This window comes from Pan troglodytes, chromosome 8, assembly GCF_028858775.2.
Source record: "Pan troglodytes isolate AG18354 chromosome 8, NHGRI_mPanTro3-v2.0_pri, whole genome shotgun sequence".
Taxonomy (NCBI): domain Eukaryota; kingdom Metazoa; phylum Chordata; class Mammalia; order Primates; family Hominidae; genus Pan; species Pan troglodytes.
The window spans coordinates 144,513,549-144,534,625 of NC_072406.2; the positions used below are offsets into that span (position 1 = coordinate 144,513,549).

Genomic DNA, 21,077 nt, shown 5'->3' on the forward strand with positions numbered 1-21,077 from the left:
TCTGTACATGCACCAAATATCTGCCAAATTAGGAAAATGGTTCTGGAGTCCACAAGGATTAAAAGGAACAGAGGACATTTAGTCTTATATGTCGCAACTATGCCTATCAGTTGAAATTTACCTGGCACTTTGTTAAACAGCACTCTTAATTTCTTTTTTCCTTTTCTCTGCATACTAAATTTGATATATTAATTAGGTGTTTTAATCTAAAAAATTCATCGGAAGGTCTCGCATTGCCATAGCAACCGTGCAGATTCAGTAAACTCGAGACACCAACACAGCACCAGGGCCTCCTTAAGCCAGTGCTGCCACGGGGCCACGAAAGTACCAGGCAAATGACTGCACCAACCTGAAAGGGGTGGGACTCAGGGGCAACAGTCCCTTCCTAAAAGACTCTCCTTTCTCCTTCCAAACCGAATCCCTTCCACCAACACGAGTCCCCGGCGTCCACACTCAGAGGTGCAGAACATTCTTCTGCAAACCCTGTGCTATGACTCCCAAGTTGTCTGTGCCCTGCCAGTGACAGGAAGAAGCGGAGGGAAGCGGTCACCGCCCAGAGATGTCCTCTGCTATTCGGGCCAGGGCCTAGTCTTGCCCTCCTGATTTCACCACACAAAGCCCAGCTAAGTCCCGGCGGGTGCTCAGTTTCGGGATGCGGCTGCATGCCAAGCCATAAGGAGCCAGCAGCGTCCATGGGACACCGTCAGCCGAATCTCCGCCGTCCTACTACAGGCAAATACGGTGATGCTGGGGATGTGAAATAATTCCCAAGTCAGACCGTGAGCCCCACAGACAGACTCTGTGCTTGCTCTTTTTGCCTTTCTAGTGATCCTTGAATTCCGTGACATTAACACACTGTGAACACGCAGGGAAGTCTACCCTACAAAGCTGAAGGCAGCCCAGTGCCACACCATTGTCTCCACTCCCACCCCCGGAGAGCACGGTGCCGAGACCCAGAAGAGCAGCCAGCTCTTGACTGACACCAGCAAGTGCTAAACCAGATGCGTTTCTCAGACGTTCTCTCAACCTGCAGCCAGAAACTAGAGGCAAATCTGCCTCCTGATCAGCTCCTAGTTCACTCTGGGCTTTCTTTACTTTGAATATTTATGTTAAAAACAAAAACATTTCTCAAACATTCACCATCGTGAGTTCTGCTGTCCCGAAGTTCAGGACACAGTGATGGGCCACCCTGGAGCGTGTGGGGCCTGGTGTGGCTGGGCCTTCAGCCCTCCTTCTGGGCAGCACATCATGAATCCCCGATGCCGTCTCCCGGAGGAACGGCGGTGCACGGCCCCACACTCACCAACGCTGGCCTGAGGTCGTATTACTGTAATTTCCCATAATGCTTAAATTATTTATCGCAAGTAAATAGCCTGGCTCCTGAGCGCTGGGCTCTAAAATTCTGAAGGATCCATCATACCTCTGCAGGCTGTCTACAAATGAAAAATGCACATTTCAAATATTTTAAGAAAATGTCAAAAAACATGAAATGTGTCATCAATGTACGATTTTAAATGATTTGCATGTTACCTGTAGAAAAGAGCTGTATGTTTGTTTGCATGTGACTGTATTACAGTGCCCACAGGCAGACGCGGCACCACACCTCCCTGCAGGTGCTAATTCGGGGGTCCCCGGGGCCCCCTGGCACCCCGGGAGGTGTCCCTGCAGGCCTGTCCCATGTCACCTGACCTGCCTTCTCTGCTTTCTATGGCGCCCACGGCTGCACGGTCACTCAGGAGACACCAGTCCCCGGGGTTGGCGGCTTTATCTGCAGGACTCAACAGCGCACTCGTTGCTGGCAGGGCAGGTCTTTGCACAACGGCCTGGCCCTGCCTCCAGCGCACATGGGTGAGCAGAGGATGGACACCGCGCGGTCACCAAGGAGACTGAGCCTCTGAGCGGCCGGGCCCCGCCACCTGTGGGGCAGGAGCCTCACTCGCACTCGGGCGGCACAGGTGAGCGCCTCTCTAACTGCAAAGTACAAACGAGCCCGCACGTGGGCCCGAGCGGATCACGGAAAGCGGAAAGCAGGGCTGCCACGGGCGGTGGGCGGAGGCGCGCGCAAGCCCGGAGCCGCCACAGCCGCGGGGGACCCTCGCCCCGAGGGCCCGGGCCCAGCCTGCTCCTCCTGCGGCGCCGCCACTAGAAACGGAGCACGCGGGCGGGCGCCCAGAACTCGCGTGGGGCCGCAGCCACCCGGCGCGAGCTTCTCCGGAAGCCGGGGCGCCCCGGGAAGCCGTCCCACCGGGGGAACCCCTGCGGGAAAAAGCCGCCCAGCCGCGCCCGCCCCTGCAATAGCGCGCGGCCCCCACGCCGTCCCCGTGCCCGCACTCACCGTCCTCCTTGTCGTCAAACACCGGCCTCCGCGCCGTGGCCGCCGACATGGACGAGCCCATCCTCTTCTTCCACTTGCTCCACTGAAACAGGGGGCGCGGCTGCGCGCGGACATCGCCCGAGTCCCGGGCCCGGGGCTGGCCAGCAGCGGGCGGCGGCAGGGCCGAGGGCGCGTCGGAGCCGGCGGGGCGCGCGCGGCCGGGGGGCGGCGAGCCCGGGGACGCCGCGGCGCTGCTGCCCCTGCGCTCGGCGCCACTCCTCATCGCCGGGTCTGGGTGCGCGCCGCAGCCGGAACTCGGGGCATGGCCGGCCCGCAGGGCCGGGAGCTGCAGTGGTAGCCGGAGCGCTCGGGGCCGGCAGCGCCCGCCGTGCGCTCTTCTGGGCGGTGGAACCCGCCCCGTAGACTGCGAGCGCTGGGGGCGGGGCAGGGGCGGGGCTTCTGGAAGGGGCGGGGACGGGGCGGAGCTCCTGGAAGGGGTCGAGGCGGAGCTGAGCGCCGGGGCGTGGCAGGTGCGGAGCTTCGGGAAGGGTAGGGGCGGGGCCGAGCCGGGGGCGGGGCAGGGGCGGGGCTAGTGCCTGGAGTGTCGCTAGGGACTGGGTGGCCGCCACCAGTCCAGGGATGGGGGCTGTGGTTCGCCGGGACACGGGGACCACGGCTCAGACTAGACGGCGGGTACGAGAGCGAGGGAGGCAGGGAGCGTCCCCACGGGTATCCTGGGGCCCCGGAGGTCGGCGTCCCTGGCGCGGGGACTGCTGTGCCCGGCACGGCGGCGGGACCTTCTCGCGGTCTCCGGGGGCCTCCCTCCCCTGCCTTCTTCGTGAAAACAGCCGGCGCGCGGGCTTCCGCCGCCCAGTGCGGGGAGCCCTAAACTCCAGCCTTCTGCTTTGCGCAGGGTGAGGCCGGGCTGCAGGCCCGGGATGCGGGCGGCGGGAATCTGACGGGCAGAGCCCGGCTCACGGTCAGGAGGCTGCAGGCTGAGTCCAAGCGCTGCGCCAGAGGGTGGGGTGGGGCAGGGCGGGCCTGGCTGCGCGCGCGCACACGCGGGCGCCTGGGGTGGGCGCTAAGCCCTGAGCACGTGCGCCCGCGCTCTCGGGCACCCCCGTGCCATCCTCGCGACCCCCGTCCGGCCTGAGACCGCGTGCCCGAGTCGCCCAGGGTCCCCTTGTCCAGATGCGACAGGGGCCTCGGCACTCGGCGTATTTCGGAGGCCTGGGGCGCGGCTTGACCTCCGGGCACCTCTGCCCCTGCGCAGGGCCAGGCGCGACCTTGCGCGGAAAGTGCTGGGCGCCTTGGAGTGCCCTGGAGAAGGCGCGGCTCTGCATGGAGCCTCGCCGCCTGCCCCTGGCGCTTGTCACTGAAGAATCGGTTTTTGCTACCGGGCTGTTTGACTTTAGGAAGCCTTTACCTCCTTAAGTTCTGCCCTGTAACCAGGACACAAAAACGGGGTCTCTTCCTCCTCGGTGAAATCCTAGATGGGATCTCCTGCTGCCCGCCCGGACGATGAGCGGATCCCCAACCTGGCTCCAAGGCCAGTGTCTCCCGCTCCCGTCCCTCCCACCGCGCACAACTGTCTACCCTGTCATTCAGCCACTGTGAGCCCTGCCTCCCCACGGCCTTTGACATTCAGTGTGGCCGCCCGCCCTAACCGCCTGATGCATGAAATGTGAGCACGGGAAGTCTGTGTGGCTTCTGGGCCAACAGGAGCCCCCATCCCTTGGGGACTATAAGGAATGGAACCATGCCCATCTACCTAGGACATGCACCCACCTGGACATGCACCCGCTTAGGACACATGGCATGCATTTCACTACTGAGATTTAGAGGGTATTTTTATGGCAGCATAACCTAGGTTACCTGACCAACCAGCCACCGCAGCTCTCCCTGCCTGGCTAGCACAAACGCATCGGTCTCTAACTTCCAGTGCACAGAGCCGAGTTTTCAGCCCTTGCAGCTGCGAAGCTCTGTTCTCTGCTCTCCTTCAAAGTTGCCATTCTCCAGCAGGCACGCAGAAGGCAGTGGGTTCAGCACCTGCCTCAGAGGAAGCCCTCGGTGCCCATCCCAGCAGGAGTGGTGAAGGAGCGTTTGGAAGGGGAGGTACCAAGGCAGGGCAGTGCCTGGAACCCTGCGTACCCGGTGCGCACATCAGACTCCCCAGGGCTCCTCCCAAAACACGCAGCCTCTGAACATACATCATCGCCTCTCCTCCTCTCCCTCTGACCCCTGAAAGTGGCAGAAAAGGAATAAAAGGTATAACGTCCCCACCACCACCTAAGAGGGAACAGGAGAAGGGAAGGCATGTTAATGGACTTCAGACGGCAGGTAGGAAGCTGACTCTGAAGACTGGAGAGGCTGAGGACCTGCAGGTAACCAGGACCCCAAAAGGCGGGAGAATGTGAATACAGCCAGAGCCCAGGACGCCTCCCCGGCCCGGGCAGTTGGGGATGGACAGTCCTCTGGTCTGAGGGTCCAAAGGGGCTCTTGAGCTAGGGATACCAAGTCCTGCAGAAGACAAGAGTGCAGGGGGGCAGAGGGGTTCATGGGGACATCTGCACACTTAACTAGGAGACCCTCCAACCTCACCCTTGCTGTGAGCCTCAAACACCAAGCCAGGCACCTGCCTCTCAGTCAGGAAACAGGAAGGATCTGTAGGGAAACAGCAGCTCCCAAAAGAATGCTGGGTCCTAAGATTTGGCCAGTGCAGATCAGCCCTGGAGGGGCCTGTGGGCTCAGGGCACAACTCTTGTACTGTCCAGGTGCAACTCTTGTACTGTCCAGCCACGGCTCAGGGTCCAGGCAAACACAAGACTGAGCGTTAAGAGGTGCACAGTGTAGGCATGAGACAGGAGGGGTCAGGAGCTGCTGTCCCCAAGAGGATGCCAACCCCTGGTGCCTCATGGGAGGTAGCTCTGAAGTTCTAGGGGGATGCTGGGAGGGACTGAGGCTGGGACAGAGCCAGCTGTGGATGGGAAGGGGCAGTGAGACCAGTAGAGAATTCCTGAGTTCCCCTGTGTGCCCATGCTGCCCGGGAATGTCAACTTCATTAGGGCAGCGACGGTGTCTGCCCCTTCCAATGACAGGAGACCAAGTGACAATGTGACAGATAAATGCATTCAGTGCACTGACGTCTAGCACGCAGGAGCACACAGGAAGGCACATGGCTGGGCAGCACGTGCATGATCGTGGGACCACTTTAACTTGGGTAGTCCGGCACGAGTCTCTGAGCAGGTGGTCTTGATGCTGAGGCCGGAGCATGAACAAGTAGCCCAAGGGAGGCCAGGTGTCCGGGTTCCAACAGCAGGAGCTGGCCCTAAGGTAGAAACCGGCTTGTGCGGGAGGACAGGAGGGTCCATGCTGCAGGACAGCAAGTGAGTGGCCGTGGCATGTGCTGAAGGGCCGGGGGTGGTTTGGGGGACAAGGTGCAGTCCCTGACACCAGGCTTCATGTGCATTTGTCCATAATGCGTCCATAAAGCCACGCCTCCTGAGGGACATGCCTTGGACATGGGTCCTCCGTTGCCACATAATTGGCACACAGCTCAGTCACACCGAGATGTGTGCTTCATCTTCTGTCATCATTATGAAATTAATACGTGCTCTGCCCACGCCTTTGTAAAGAGTCCTTTTATTAAATCTCCTCACATCACACGATTCGTGTGTGCTGTTTCCTGCTGGAAAACACATCTCAGAACTGACCCCCAAAACAGGAAATGGGCTCCCATGGGACTCCGATGCTGGTGTCCACCTATGCGGAGAATCCACGGACAGCCTCCCTCCTGGGAAATGGAAGACAGATGGCCGTGGTGCCCTCAGATTCAGCCCTGGCGGGGCCTGGGACTGAGGATTCTTGGAAGGCCAGGGCCTTGGAGCCCACGTGTGGGGACACTTGGTTGCTATGGTGACAGTATCGATTCTAAAGGTCATGTGGCCACCTGGTGACTCAGGAAGGAGCACAGCGATGGAGAACATGCAGGACGGGCTGCAGCCGCTAGGAAGAAGCCCTCGCCCCCACTGCAGTGCGCCGGGGCCGAGCATGAGTTCACCGCTCAGCTCTGCTTAAGGACCCACAACCCCAGCCCCTGCCGCCACCATCATCACGTTGCCTTTTCATCTGTCTACTCCGCCCTTTTCTTCCTCTATAAGGACACTTGTCATTGGACTTAGGGCCCACCCTACTCCAGGATGATATCATCTTGAGATCCTTAACTTAGTTACATCTGCAAAGATCCTCTTTCCAGATAAGGTCACATTCACAGGGCTGGCGCGGACATGTCCTTTGGTGGCAAAGGGCCACCATTTAACCCACCACATCCATGGGCAGCATGGATTCACCACACCCTACAGCCCCAAAGTCCCAACCATTACAGCAGCAACTCTAAGTCCAAAATCCCAGCTCAAGATTTTTTTTGAGACAGAGTCTCACTGTGTTGCCCAGACTGGAGTGCAGTGGTGCTATCATGGCTCACTGCAGCCTCGACCTCCCAGGCTCAAGCGATCCTCCCATCTCAGGCTCCTGAGTAGCTCGGACCATAGATCCATGACCCCACCCCTGGCTGATTTTTTGTGCTTTTGGTAGAGACAAGGATTTCACACTGTGGCCTAGGCTGATCTCAAACTTTGGGGCTCAAGCAATCCACCCCACTCAGCCTCCTAAAGTGCTGGGATTACAGGTATGAGCCACTGCACCCAGCCTCTCGTCTAAATATTTTCAGCTCGAAAGTCTCCAAGACTCATTGTCTAAATCATGCCTGATTTAGACAATCAGAAATGATGTCCAAGACTCATTATCTAAATCAGGCATGGGTGAGACCTCAGTTCAATCCATTCTGGGCAAAATTCCCCTTTATCTGTGTAACTGTGAAACTGGAAAATATGCTTCCAAGGTACAGTGATGAGATAGGCATAAGATATACATTCCCATTTCAAAAGGGAGAAATAAGAAGGAATAAAAAAAGTCATCGGTCCCAAGTAAGTTCAAATCCAGCAGGGCAAGTTCCATGAGGTTTCAAGGCCTGGCAAGAATTCTTGGTGGCTCAATGCTGCACTACGTAAACTAAAATTAAAACCATAAGCCCCCAACCGATGGGACAGACCCGCTCTTGGCCAAGGAAACTCCAGAAAAACCTTAAAACTGAGTTCCAGGCCAGATGCAGTGGCTCATGCCTGTAGTCCCAACACTTTGGGAGGCCGAGGTGGGCGGCTTACTTGAGGTCAGGAGTTCGAGACCAGCCTGGCCAACATGGCAAAACTCCACCTCTACTAAAAATACAAAACTTAGCCAGGCGTGGTGGCACACGCCTGTAATCCCAGCTACTCAGGAAGCTGAGGCATGAGATTCACCCGAACCTGTGAGGTGGAGATTGCTGTGAGCCGAGATCACGCCACTGCACTCCAGCCCGGGCGACAGAGCGAGACTCTGTCTCAAAAAATAAAATTAAATTAAATTAAAAACCTGAGTTCCTGGCTATGATGGTGGGATGGGAGGTCAGACGGGTCTCCTGATACCCCCTCCCTTTTACGATTTAGACACAACAACCAACCAGCATTAATGTTAAGCTAGAGACCATAAGACAAACGGAATGGCTCTTTGTGGCAATAAGATACCAAATTATAAACAGGACCTAAGGCCATGCCGAGTGACGGTTAAGTCACACACTCTACCCTTAGAGCAGCTAACAAGCACTGGCCTTGAGATGAGCAACATTAAACGCCGTGGCTGTTTACCATCCACACAGAGGCAGCCTCTAAGGCTGAAAAGGACCCTGCCACACGGGCCACATGACAGACATTTGCCAAGCACCTGCTCCATGCTAGGCACTGCAGCAGACACTGCTGACATAGTGAATGGTCAGATGGAGCATGCACCCCTCTCAGCGAGGGGGACGGGAACCCAGTGGATAGCAGGCAAAGAGGGGATGCACAGAGGGCTGCGAGAGCAGGAGTGGACGCCAGTCCCAACGGAGCATGAGGGACACCCCCTCGAGGCAGCCCACAGCAGAGCTGACACCTGACAGATGGGCAGACATCAGCCAAAGGGGAGCAGGAGAGCAGCCCTCCGGGCAGAACATGGGTAGCGTCCAAGAGGTGAGCAAGAATGTGATGCTTTAGAAGAAAGGAATGAATGAAAGGCCAGGCTGGTTAAGCTGGAGAGATTGAGGCAGGGAGTGGCAAGAGACGAAGGCTAAGGAGATGACAAGGACCAGGTCAAGAGGCCTCATGAGCTCCATGGAAGATGCTAGCTCTGGCTTCCTGAAAGGCTGCTGAAGTGGGGGTTGTTTAAGACCCATGCAGTGAACTTTGGCCAATGGAAAACCACTGCTGGGAGGATAAGCCACCTCTCCTTCCTCTTTCCCACAAGAGTTCGCAGGCAGAGTCTCTCTCCTGCCCATGTGAAGGCATCCTACCTGGCCAAGCAGGGCATCCATGGAGCAGCAGCCTGTATCAGAACTCAGCCAGCCGTCAGCCCTCGGCCAGCACCGTGATGCACCACCTTACCTGGGTCCCGCCCTTCTCTGCCCCTCTGCCCTTCTGCATCTACATAAAGGAGGGGCAAATCAATTTCATGTTGAAAGACAATTCATCGCTCATAGCAGAACTAATAACACTCTGCCTGATAGCATGTGCAGATGTAAAACTGCACAACTTACAAAGGGCAAAGAGATGATGACACTGCTGAGCTTTTCTGACATTCCCTGGAAGTGCTGTTTTACAGCTCAGGTTTGACTGTGACAGACTGAGGGTGGCTATCGTGATCCACAGCAATGCCTTTAAAAAGTGGCCCAGCTAACGAGCCAACAGAGGAGATACAATGTAACTAAAATCACCAGGAGAAGATGAAAACAACCCATGGGACACAAGGAAAATAAAGAGCAGAGTGGTAGAATTCATCATTACAGTAAACGTAAATGGACTACGCACTTCAATTAGAAGATAGAGACCATCAGATTACCATAAACGTAAATGGACTACGCACTTCAATTAGAAGATAGAGACCATCAGACTGGATACAAATGCAAGACTCTAATATGTATATGCTGATTCTAAAAGCTGCATCTTAAATATAAAGATGAATTATAATCTAAACACTAAAAAAGAATTTAAAAGTAAAAAGATGGAAAAAAGATATACCATGCAAATAATAATCATAAGAAAGGTGATGTAGCTATATTTATATCAGATAACGTAGACTTCAAGACAAAGAATATTATTAGAGATAAAAAGGAACATTTCAAATGATAAAAGGATCAATTATTTAAGAATACCTAACATGCAGCCATAAAAAAGATTGAGTATGGCCAGGCGCAGTGGCTCATGCCTGTAATCCTAGCACTTTGGGAGGCCAAGGCGGGCAGATCACCTGAGTTCAGGAGTTCAAGACCAGCCTGACCAACACGGAGAAACCCCATCTCTACTAAAAATCCAAAATTAGCCAGGCATGGTGGCGCATGTCTGTAATCCCAGCTACTTGGGAGGCTGAGACAGGAGAATCATTCGAACCCAAGAGGCGGAAGTTGCGGTGAGCCGAGATTGCACCATTGCATTCCAGCCTGGGTAACAAGAGCGAAATTCCATCTCAAAAAAAAAAGAATAAGTTCATGTCCTTTGCAGGGACATGGATGAAGCTGGAAACCATCATTCTCAGCAAACTAACACAGGAACAGAAAACCAAACACCACATGTTCTCATTCATAAGTGGAAGCTGAACAATGAGAACACATGGACACAGGGAGGGGAACATCACACACTAAGGCCTGCTGGGGGTTTGGGGGCAAGGGGAGGGACAGCATTAGGACAAATAACTAAAGCATGTGGGGCTTAAAACCTAGATGATGGGTTGATAGGTGCAGCAAACCAGCATGGCACGTGTATAGCTATGTAACAAACCTGCACATTCTACACATGTATCCCAGAACTTAAAAGTAAAATAAATAAATAGATAGCACAAAAAAAGAATACCTAACAATCCCAAATATGTATGTGCCTAACAAGAAGACTTTAAACTATATAAAGCAAAACTTGACAACCGGAGAGAAAAATAGACAAACGCACAGTCATAGTAGCAGAGCTTAACACTTCCATCTCAGGAATTGCTAGAACAGGTACACACATACGCAATTACTAAGGATATAGAAGTTTGGGCAACACTCTTAAGCAAGTTGACCTGATCGACATCTATAGAACACAATAACCAATAATTGCATATTACACATTATTTTCAAGTGTGCAAGAAATATTAAACAGGATAAGTCATATCCTGAAACAAAATGAAAATTTTCAATAAATCTCAAAGGATTGAAATAATATATAATGTGTTGTCTGAACACAATGAAATTAAGCATCAATTATAAAAGAGAGTCCAACATTTGGAAATTAAACAATAATCCGTTATCAAATAATGAATCACAAGGAAATTAAAAAATACTCAAATGGAATGATTATAAAAACCAAACTAATAAAATGTATGAGATGCAGCTAGTTTTAAATGCCTGTATGAGAAAAATAAGAGATGTTAAAAATCAGTTTTCTAAGTTCTGTCTTAAGAAGCTAAAAAAACCATTCCACAATGTATACATATTCTGAAACATCTTGTTGCATGCCATAAGTATATATCATTTTTATTTGCCAATTAGAAAGAAATAAATTGTAAAAAAAAATTTAAGAAATAAATTACATATCTTAAAAATCACTACTATAAGCCGATGTAGCAAAGATGGGAAGTTTTGTTCATGGGAGAAGAGAGTAAAGATGAGCTATAAAAAGTTAAAAAAATAAGGCCAGGCACGGTGACTCACACTTGTCACCCGAGCACTTTGGGAGGCTGAGGTGGGAGGATTGCTTGAGCCCAGAAGTCTACGACCAGCCTAGGCAACATAGTGAGACCCAGTCTCTACAAAAAATAAGGATAAAAAAATTAGCCAGGCATGGTGGCATGCACCTGTAGTCCCTGCTACTCGGGAGGCTAAGGCGGGAGGATCCCTTGAGACTGGGAGGTTGAGGCTGCAGCGAACCATGGTCGTACCACTGCACTCCAGCTTGGGCAACAGAGTGAGATCCTGTCTAAAAGATCAGGAAAATCAGCAAAGCAAATCAGTGATCCTTTAAAAAGTCATTAAAATGTATAAAGCCCCAGGATTACAGAATAAGGAGAAAGAGGAATTAGAATATTAGAAATGAAGAAAAGGCTATCACTCTAGAATGTAAAGATACTTAAAAGAGTCCAGGCGCGGTGGCTTACGCCTGTAATCCCAGCAATTTGGGAGGCAAAGGCTGGTGGATCACGAGGTCAAGAGATTGAGACCATCCTGGCCAACATGATGAAACCCCGTCTCTAAAACTACAAAAATTAGGAGAATCACTTGAACCTGGGCTGGGAGGCAGAGGTTGCAGTGAGTCAAGATCACGCCACTGCACTCCAGCCTGGGACAGAGTGAGACTCCATCTCAAAAAAAAAAAAAAAAAAAAGATACTTAAAAGAAAGGCATGTTGTGAAAATGTAGTACCAGTACATTATATTTGTAACTCAGATAAAATGGAGAAACTATTTGAAAAATATAATTTATCTACAAGAGAAACTGAATTTGTAATTTAAAACTCCTTCCCAAAGAAAACTGAAGGTACTGAGACAATTGAAAATTTATATGAGAACAATAAACCTAGACCCTTACATAAATAACTCAAACTGAATCAGAGGCCTAAATGTAGGAGCTAACACTATAAAATTTCTAGAAGAAAACACGGGAAAATCTCTATGACCTCTAGTTAGGCCAAGAGTTATTACATGTGACACCAAAAGCATGAATGAGGCATAAAATTCATTCATTGGTCTTCACTAAAGTTAAAAACTTTGGCACTCAAAAATACACAATTAAGAAAACAGACAAGGGGAAAGGTTGGAAGTCATCTTTCTGGTGTAGGACTTGTACCCAGAACATATAGGACGCTTGGCCGGGCAGATTGCTTGAACTCAAGCGTTCAAGACCAGCCTGGCAACATAATGACATCTCTACAAAAATTTTTAAAAATTCACATGGTGTGGTGGCACGTGGCTGTAGTTTGGGAGGCTGAGGTTAGAGGATCGCCTGAGCCCGGGAGGTCAGGGCTACAGTGAGTCAGGATTGCACCAGTGCACTCCAGTTTGGATGACAGAGTGAGACACTGTCTAAAAAAAATAAAAATGAGGCCAAGGCAGGCAGATCACAAGGTCAAGAGATCAAGACCTTCCTGGCCAACATGGTAAAACCCCGTCTCTGCTAAAAATACAAAAATTAGCCAGGCATGGTGGTGCGCACCTGTAATCCCAGCTACTTAGGAGGCTGAGGCAGGAGAATTGCTTGAACCTGGGAGGCGGAGGTTGCAGTGAGCTGAGATTGCGCCACTGCACTCTAGCCTGGGCAACAGAGTGAGACCTTGCCTCAAAAAAAAAAAAAAAAAAAAAAAGGAAAAGAAAAGAAAAAACATTTCACCAAATAAGACATACAAATGGCTACATGGCTAATACACACGTAAAATGGGATAAACATTATGAGTCACTGGGCAAATAAAATTTTTAAAATTGCTTTTAGACAATACCGAGGGTTGGATGTGGCAGAACTGGAGTCCATATTTTGTTAAAGTGATGCAGCTACTTTGTTTTTTGTTTTGTTTTGAGATGGAGTTTCTCTCTTGTCACCCAGGCTGGAGTGCAGTGGCGTGATCTTGGCTCACTGCAACCTCCACGTCCTGGGTTAAAGCAATTCTCCTGCCTCAGCCTCCCAAGTAGCTGGGATTACAGGCGCTCATCATCACACTCAGCTAGTTTTTGTATTTTTAGTAGAGACGGGGTTTCACCATGTTGGCCAGGCTGGTCTCGAAATCCTGACTTCAGGTGATCCGCCCACCTCGGCCTCCCAAAGTGCTGGGATTACAGGCGTGAGCCACCACGCCTAGTCATGATACAGCTACATTGGAAAACAGTTCATTTATTTTAAATTTAGGCATAATCTTACCATATGACCCAGTAATTTCACTACCAGGAATCTAGCCAAGAAAAATAAAATATATGACTTAAAGATAGGTGCATGAATATTCATACAGCATGATTTCATAGCCCCAAACTGTAGATAGTCCAAATGTCCATCATCTGGTGAACAGATAAACAAATAGTATATCCATTCAACAGAATATTATTCAGCAATAAAAAGGAATGAAATACTGATGCCTTCTACTGCACGGATGGACCTCAAAATCATTATTCTACATAAAACCAGATGAAAAGACGACGTACTGTCTGACTCCATTTACCTAAAATGTGCACCCCATTGTCCAGGCAAATGTGTAGAGTCAGTGTTTCCCTAGGGCTGGGGTGAGAGCGGAATGGACTGCAGACAGCTGTGGGAATGCAGGGGCTGAGGGTACTCATCCTAAAGTGGGAGTGTGGGGATGGTATAAATTTACTGTAAATTGAATAAAAATTGTGGTATTGTGTCTTCACAATGGCTTGTAGCCAAGGGTTTTTTTTTCCCCTTCCTTTTGTCATCTCTATTGAGGCATAATTTACATAATATAAAACTCATCTATTGCACCTTAGATGGATTTTTTTTTTTTTTTTGAGATGGAGTCTCACACTTTCTCCCAGGGTGGAGTATAATGGCACGATCTCGGCTCACTGCAACCTCTGCCTCCCAGGTTCCAGCAACAATGAGAAAAAGTCTTCAAAACAGCTATTTCCAGAAAAAAAAAAAAAGTTACAGGAGACCTCATACAGTATGGCACATTTTTATGAGGTTTATAAAGCCAAGAAAAACTAGATGGCACATTGCACGTGTGAATGATAAAATTCTAAAACAAGAGAAAAATTCAGGAACATCCCACAATCCAGGCTGGGGAGGGGGCAGGTAGGGGATGGTGGGGGGTGTGCAGGGTGGGTGCTGTGGCTGAATGTGTCCTCCACTTTCATGCTGGTTAAAGATAAACACAGCCCATTGCCAGAGTGGTGAGGGCAGACTGTGATTAGTCATAACTGTTGCAATGGGGAAGAGTCTAGCGTGACCTGACTCAGCTTGAATCTGCACAGCGGTGACTGTGGGTTTTAAAGGGACAGTGAGGGGTGGGGGTCTGCTGGGGCTCAGGAGGGCTGGGGAAGCGAAAACTTAAGAGTGGGAAGGGGGTGGGTCCACAGCAGACCCGTCTATAATAGGTTTGTTGACCACGGTTATGGAAGTGAGGTCCCACCCCCGCAGAGGCTGGGGCATGGGGCCCTGTTCTCAGGGGTTGCTGGAGCCAACAAGAGATCCTTTGGGCAGCTTAAGTTTTCTCAGGCAGGCAGTTGGGGGGCTAGGTCACCCTTGGGATGCGGCCTGGAGTTCTTACAAATGATGCTGGCGTCCGTTCAATCTTTTGTGCGCCATGTTGAGGCCTGGTGGAGCAGAGGGCCTGGAGGAGCCTGGCTTGTGTGAGGTCAAGGGCAGACTTGATGTTCTAACCCCCGGCTCCTCAGAATGTGACTATATTTGGAAATAGGGCTCCCTGTCCCCAGGAAGGCCAAGGCGTTGCCGTCATTGTGATCTCCTACAGTCCTGGCGCATCTAGGTGTCCTCACCCTCTGCTGGAATCTGTAAATTATTGGTCCAGCTTATCTGTCCATCTTACAATAAATGACATCTCCATACCCTGCCATGGCCTTGGGGTGGGTGCAGTGCACCTCACCATCCTGGGACTGGCTTGCCGTGTGGTTTGTTTGGCCAATGGGGTGTCAGGTGGGAGGGAGCAGAGAGGCCCGACTGGAGAGTGGGATGGAACACGGTGAGGCCTGACCGGTCAAAGGGATGTTGGGGAGATGCCAGCGAAGTGGGCCCTGGATGTCCTCCCACAGCTACCGTCTTGCACCTTTGCATGTTCATGGGAGGCACATGGTGACCTGCTTGTCCCAGAAGAATGAGACACCCATAGAATAGATGCGAGCTGCATCTGTGGCCCAGAGCCAAGACTGACCAAGCCCAGCCAAGCCCAGCCAAGCCCAGCCCACCTGCAGAGTGAGAGCTAAATGCTTGGCGTTCATGCTACTAATTTTGGGATGGTTTGTTATGTGGAATTCTGTTGAGAATAGCCAACTGGAGTCACGTCACCCTCCACATAGCCTGCTGGGACAATGTCTAAGATGACCCAAGGCCAGCTCCCCAGAGGGTCCTCAAACTAGTCCCACAGCCACTTCATTCACCCTCTGGTCTGTAACCTCTTTAAAATTTCCATCTAAGGGCCGGGCATGGTCGTTCATGCCTATAATCCCAGCACTTTGGGAGGCCGAGGCGGGTGGATGGCTGGAGTTCAGGAGTTCGAGACCAGCCTGGCCAACATAGTGAAACCCTGTCTCTACTAAAAATACAAAAAATTAGCCGGGTGTGGTGGCAGGCACCTGTAATCCCAGCTACTGCTGAGGCAGGAGAATCGCTTGAACCTGGGAGGCGGAGGGTTGTTCATTCATTTTGAGGCTGTAAGATGCTTCCTTGTCTGGCTTCACTGTGATGTATTTGCGCTTTCTCCCGTCCTGGCCTTTCCAGTGCTTTTACTTAAATGCATGATCCCGCGGGGCACATTTTGGCACCTGTGTCCTGGTGCACGCCTCCATCTGCTTCTCTACTGGAGTCCAAAGGGGGAATTGTGGGGCTGTTGCACTTGAGAATTCAACCCTGCACAGGAGTCCCCAGATGCTCCCAAGATATTGACGAACACCCTCTCACAGCAGCGGGTTCCGTGGGCTTCACCAGCTCACCAACACAAGGCAGCTGCTTTGCTGGTGCCAGTTGAGTGAGTGTAAGACTCACTTATCTGAAATACAATCTTGGATCAAATTGCATTTCTCTGACAGCTAGTAAAGTGAAGCATCTTTTATATTTTTATTGGCCATTTATTTCTCCTCTACTGTGAGCTATTGGTTTATATCTTTTTACCTATTACTATAAATGTATCTCTATCTTTTCCCTATTGAATCATAGGAATGCTGCATACTATCTTTATCAGATTATAGAGTCTGGATACTAATCTTCATTGGATATAAGAGTCGCCAGTATCTTCTCTCAGTTTTTGGCTGACTTAATTTTCTTTATGGTATCTTTCTGATGAACAGGATTATTTCTAGTATAGTGAATTTACCAATATTTATTTTTATGGTGTTTTTATATCTTGTTTAAAAATCCTTTCTTAGCCTAAGAACAAAGTAAAATTCACTGACATTTTCTCCTAAGGATGTGTATAAACTCTTGCACTGGCGCATAGCATACCTGTGGGAAACTACACAGATAATGGGCATGCATCTCAACCAAATTTCACGCCAGTGTAACTACCAGCACAGGAAGTAAAATGTTGCCAGCATCTGAGAAGCCCTGGAATTACTAAGCCCTTCCCAGGACCATACCACCCAGCAGGGGGAGGAGGCACCCCGATCTGGGAAGCCCTCCTGCCTGACACCCATTTGGGGTCATCGGCAGTGGCCACTCTGTACTTTCTCCAGTGTCCTGGGGTGGAGGTCGTGGTTCTCTGCTCTCTCCACAAACATGTGCATGTCTCAGCCCCATTCTCTCTGGCCCAGGGACCGGTTTGGTTCGTGCGTCCCTCTCCTGAACACATTTGATCGCTTACTCCATCCCAGAGTGTTCTTACGAAACCAGAAAGAACAGATAGCTGGTTCTGTGTCTGTGAAATGCAGGCCGTCTAAAACGCCAAGCCCAGGGAAGGAGGATGTCTCTTCCCTGGTCTAAGTGCTGCCCTGCGTCGGACTCACCACCCTTTCATTCTGTGTACTATGATTATTTCCCTTCCTAGTGCTTGTCCTTACTGAAATAATGACGTTTTCAGTTGCTTAGGTTTTGTTGAACCTCTTGGGAATTCTTCCTGCCCCTTACAATAGGCTTACCATGTAATTTTCCACCAAATCAATTTCTCCTTGCACAATGCATTCTGGGTCCAAAACCTGGCTCAAGTCTGGAAATGGGCCAGGAATCATGATTGTTACTGAGGCGCTTGCCCTTGGCTTCCTGGTCACCCATCCTTGATATCTCTTAACTGTATGGACTGAATAGTGCCATCACTGGCTGGCTTAAGACTCCATCCCTAGCGTTCTCACTGGCCTAGGCCAACACCAATGTTCACAGACTGTTGCCCACCCTGGCACCTCGTCAATGTATTTCCTCCAATAAAGACAGTTCCTTTCCAAGAGATGTGCTGATCTAATTGTGGCAGACAGAATAATGGCCCTCAGAGGCGTCCATGTCTGAATCCCCAAAACCTGTGTCTATGTTAGGTACATGAATTCAGGTTAAAGAATTTAAGATAGAAGGTGGGGTGCATGGGGATTGGAGGCTCACAGGCCATGAGATTGGCTTGGGATGGGGTGATAGATGGAGCTAAACCATTTTGCACCCAAGTCTCAAGGCCAGTGTCTTGGTCCATTTTCTGTTGCTACAAAGAATACCTGAGACTGGGTTATGATTTATACAGGAAAGATGTTTACTTGACTCAGTTTTGAAGGCTGGGAAGCCCAAGAGCACGGCAACAGTTTCTGGTGGTGCTTTTGTCCTGCATCATGACACAGAAGCGAAGTGGAAGGGGGAGTGGGACAAAACATGAGGGGTGGCCTCATGTTATAATAACCCAACCTGTGGCAGTTAATGCTGTCCAGAGAGAGCGGGAATCCACTCACTCCCTCAAGAATTAGCCCAGTCCCTAAAGAGCAGCATTAATCTCTTAATGGCCTAACCGCACCTTAAAGACCCCACCTCCCAACACCCCCACACCTGGACCAAATTTCCAACATATGAATTCCAGGGACCCACTCCAACCACAGCAGCTGGGAAAATGGAGGCCAAGAGCTAGGGATGAGTCTGAGTCTCCCTGGGTACTGAGACAAGTTCACCACTTTGGCTCATCTGAGAAATTCATTAACAATTCATTATACACCCCCTCCTGATGGGCCACAGAACACACTCCCAGCTTTTTCATGGCAGCCTGAAGGCTGCAGCTTCTTGTCTTTCCACACCATTCCACATCTTCCTGGCAAAATCCCAGTCGTGGGTTGTGCTCTCAGAAGACCTATATGAGGAAACAGAGGTCATCTTCACTTTGCAGTCTGAACTCTTTTCAAGGAAGAGCAATGTATTTCAGTTGTCACATTGTATGATGATTGGTTTAGCAGGCACAGCAGAGCAGAAATGGAATCAGCTGCCAGGGCATTTTGAACATCTTCCAAAAAACAATTTTAGGCCATTTTGAAATCTGTAAACTTACATAGAAATGTGTATTGTCCTTATATTCAACTTTCTATAAAGTATATTTTACATTTTAAAAAAAGACTGCCTTTCTTTTGATGTTGTTGACAAAAAGAGTCAAGCTCTGTCAAATACTTAAAGAGGTTTATTTCTGAGCTAAATATGAGTGACCATGGCCCAAGGCAGTCTCAAGAGATCCTGAGATGTGCCCAAGGTGGTTGGGTTGCAAGATGGTTTTATACATTTTAGGGGAACATAAGACATCAATCAATGCATGTGAGGTATACATTGGTTTGGTCTAGAAAGGTAGGACAACTGAAAGTGGGATGGGGAGAGATGCAGGAGAGTGACCTTACAGGTCATAGGTGGACTCAAAGATTTTCTGATTGACAATTGGTTGAAAGAATTATTATCTAAAGACCTGGAATCAATCAACAGGAAGGAGTGTCTGGGTAAATATAAGGGGTTGTAGAGATCAAGTTCTTAGTGGTAGATGAAGTCTCATTGGTGGCTACTGTTAGAAACAATTGATGGTAAATTCTGATGTTTCTGATATGGTTTGGCTGTGTCCCCACCCAAATCTTATGTTGAATTCCCACATGTTGTGGGAGGGACCCGGTGGGAGGTAACTGAATCATGGGGACAAGTCTTTCCCATGTTGTTCTCATGATAGTGAATAAGTCTCACGAGATCTGATGGTTTTAGAAAGAGGAGTTCCCTGGCCGGGCGCGGTGGCTCACACCTGTAATCCCAGCACTTTGAGAAGCCAAGACGGGTGGATCACAAGGTCAGGAGATCAAGACCGTCCTGGCTAACACAGTGAAACCCCGTCTCTACTAAAAAATACAAAGAATTAGCCAGGCGTGGTGGCGGGTGCCTGTAGTCCCAGCTACTCAGGAGGCTGAGGCAGGAGAATGGCGTGAACCCAGGAGGCGGAGCTTCCAGTGAGCCGAGATCGCACCACTGCACTCCAGCCTGGGTGACAGAGCAAGAGTCCGTCTTAAAAAAAAAAAGGGGAGTTCCCTGCACAAGTTCTTGCCTGCTGCCATCCGGGTAAGACGCAACTTGCTCCTCCTTGCCTTCCGCCATGATTGTGAGGCTTCCCCAGCCAGGTGGAACTTAAGTCCAATGAAACCTCTTTCTTTTGTAAACCGCCCAGTCTTTGGTATGTCTTTTTTTTTTTTTTTTTTTTAGGACAGTCTTGCTCTGTTGCCCAGGCTGGGGTGCAGTGGCGCGATCCCAGCTCACTGCAAGCTCCACCTCCTGGGTTCATGCCATTCTCCTGCCTCAGCCTCCAGAGTAGCTGGGACTATCGGAGTCTGCCACCACGCCCGGCTAATTTTTTGTATTTTTAGTAGAGACGGGGTTTCACCGTGTTAGCCAGGATGGTATCGATCTCCTGACCTCGTGACCTGCCCGCCTTGGCTTCCCAAAGTGCTGGGATTACAGGCATGAGCCACCACGCTGGCCGGTATGTCTTTATCAGCAGCATGAAAATGGACTAACATGGTTTCCTATGTAGACCTTCAAAGGGTGCTAGACTATCAGTTCATCTCTTCAGGACTGGGGAGGCCTGGAAGGGTAAAGATCCAGTTATGTTAGATTCTTTACAGATACAAATCTCTGCCCCACAGAAGACAGCTTTGCAGGGCCATTTCCACATATGAAAAATAAACAAATTTGGGGGTAATTATCTTGATTTCCTTATCTGCCATGTGATATTGCGCCAGAGTCAGTTGGACTTGGTATCTTATTGCTACAGTCTGTTCTGTCAGTCTTAAGACCTCTATTTTATTTTTGAGACAAAGTTTCACCCTGCCACCAGGCTGGAGTGCAGTGGTGTGACGTCGGCTCACTACAACCTCCACCTGCTGGGTTCGAGTAATTCTTGTGCCTCAGACTCCTGGGTGGCTGGAATTATGGGTGCACGCCTGGCTAATTTTTGTATTATTAGTAGTGATGGGGTTTCCCCATGTTGGCCAGCTAGTCTCGATCTCTTGACCTCAAGTGATCTGCCTGCCTTGGCCTCCCCAAGTGCTGGGATTACAGGCGTGAGCCACCTCACCCAGCCAAGATCTCTATTTTAATGTTAATGCTGGTGAGTTTGTCTAACCCCAAAAGGAGAGGAGTATCATGAGGCACGCCCAGTCCTCCACTGCTGGTCACGGTCTGAACTAGGAGGCGCGCCCAGTCCTCCACTGCTGGTCATGGTCTGAACTAGTTTCAGGTTTCTTTGGAATCCCCTTGACAGAGAAGAGGGGTCCATTCAGCTGGCTGGGGGACTCAGACTTTTGTTTTTGGTTTACAATGTAGAAGAATATTAATTACTGGAAAAACATCACACATAACTTATGGCAGCTTCACAATAAGGGATTACATAAAAAAACTAAAGCAGAGTAAAACTGTTTTATTTCCTGTACTGGAAAATATTACTTTCTCTGGGCAAGATGGTATTGCAAGTTCAAGCTTAGAGGCTGATACGGTTTGGCTGTGTCTCCACTCAAATCT

The 21,077-nt window shown here is 50.1% G+C and overlaps 1 protein-coding gene across 3 annotated transcripts in view; it reads right to left on the reverse strand.

Moving 5' to 3' along the window:
• Positions 1–21,077, reverse strand: part of STK32C (serine/threonine kinase 32C) — a 126,037-nt gene that overhangs the window by 100,544 nt on the left and 4,416 nt on the right. The window contains exon 1 of one of the 3 annotated variants that reach the window (XM_508118.8): positions 2,336–2,732. The exons of 1 other annotated variant lie outside the window; for it this stretch is intronic. In XM_508118.8, the coding sequence (XP_508118.2) occupies positions 2,336–2,597 (262 nt within the window). In that variant the 5' untranslated portion in view covers positions 2,598–2,732. Of the gene's footprint in view, positions 1–2,335; positions 2,733–21,077 lie in introns of those variants that run through there. One more of the 3 variants, XM_009459543.5, reaches the window with a different exon arrangement.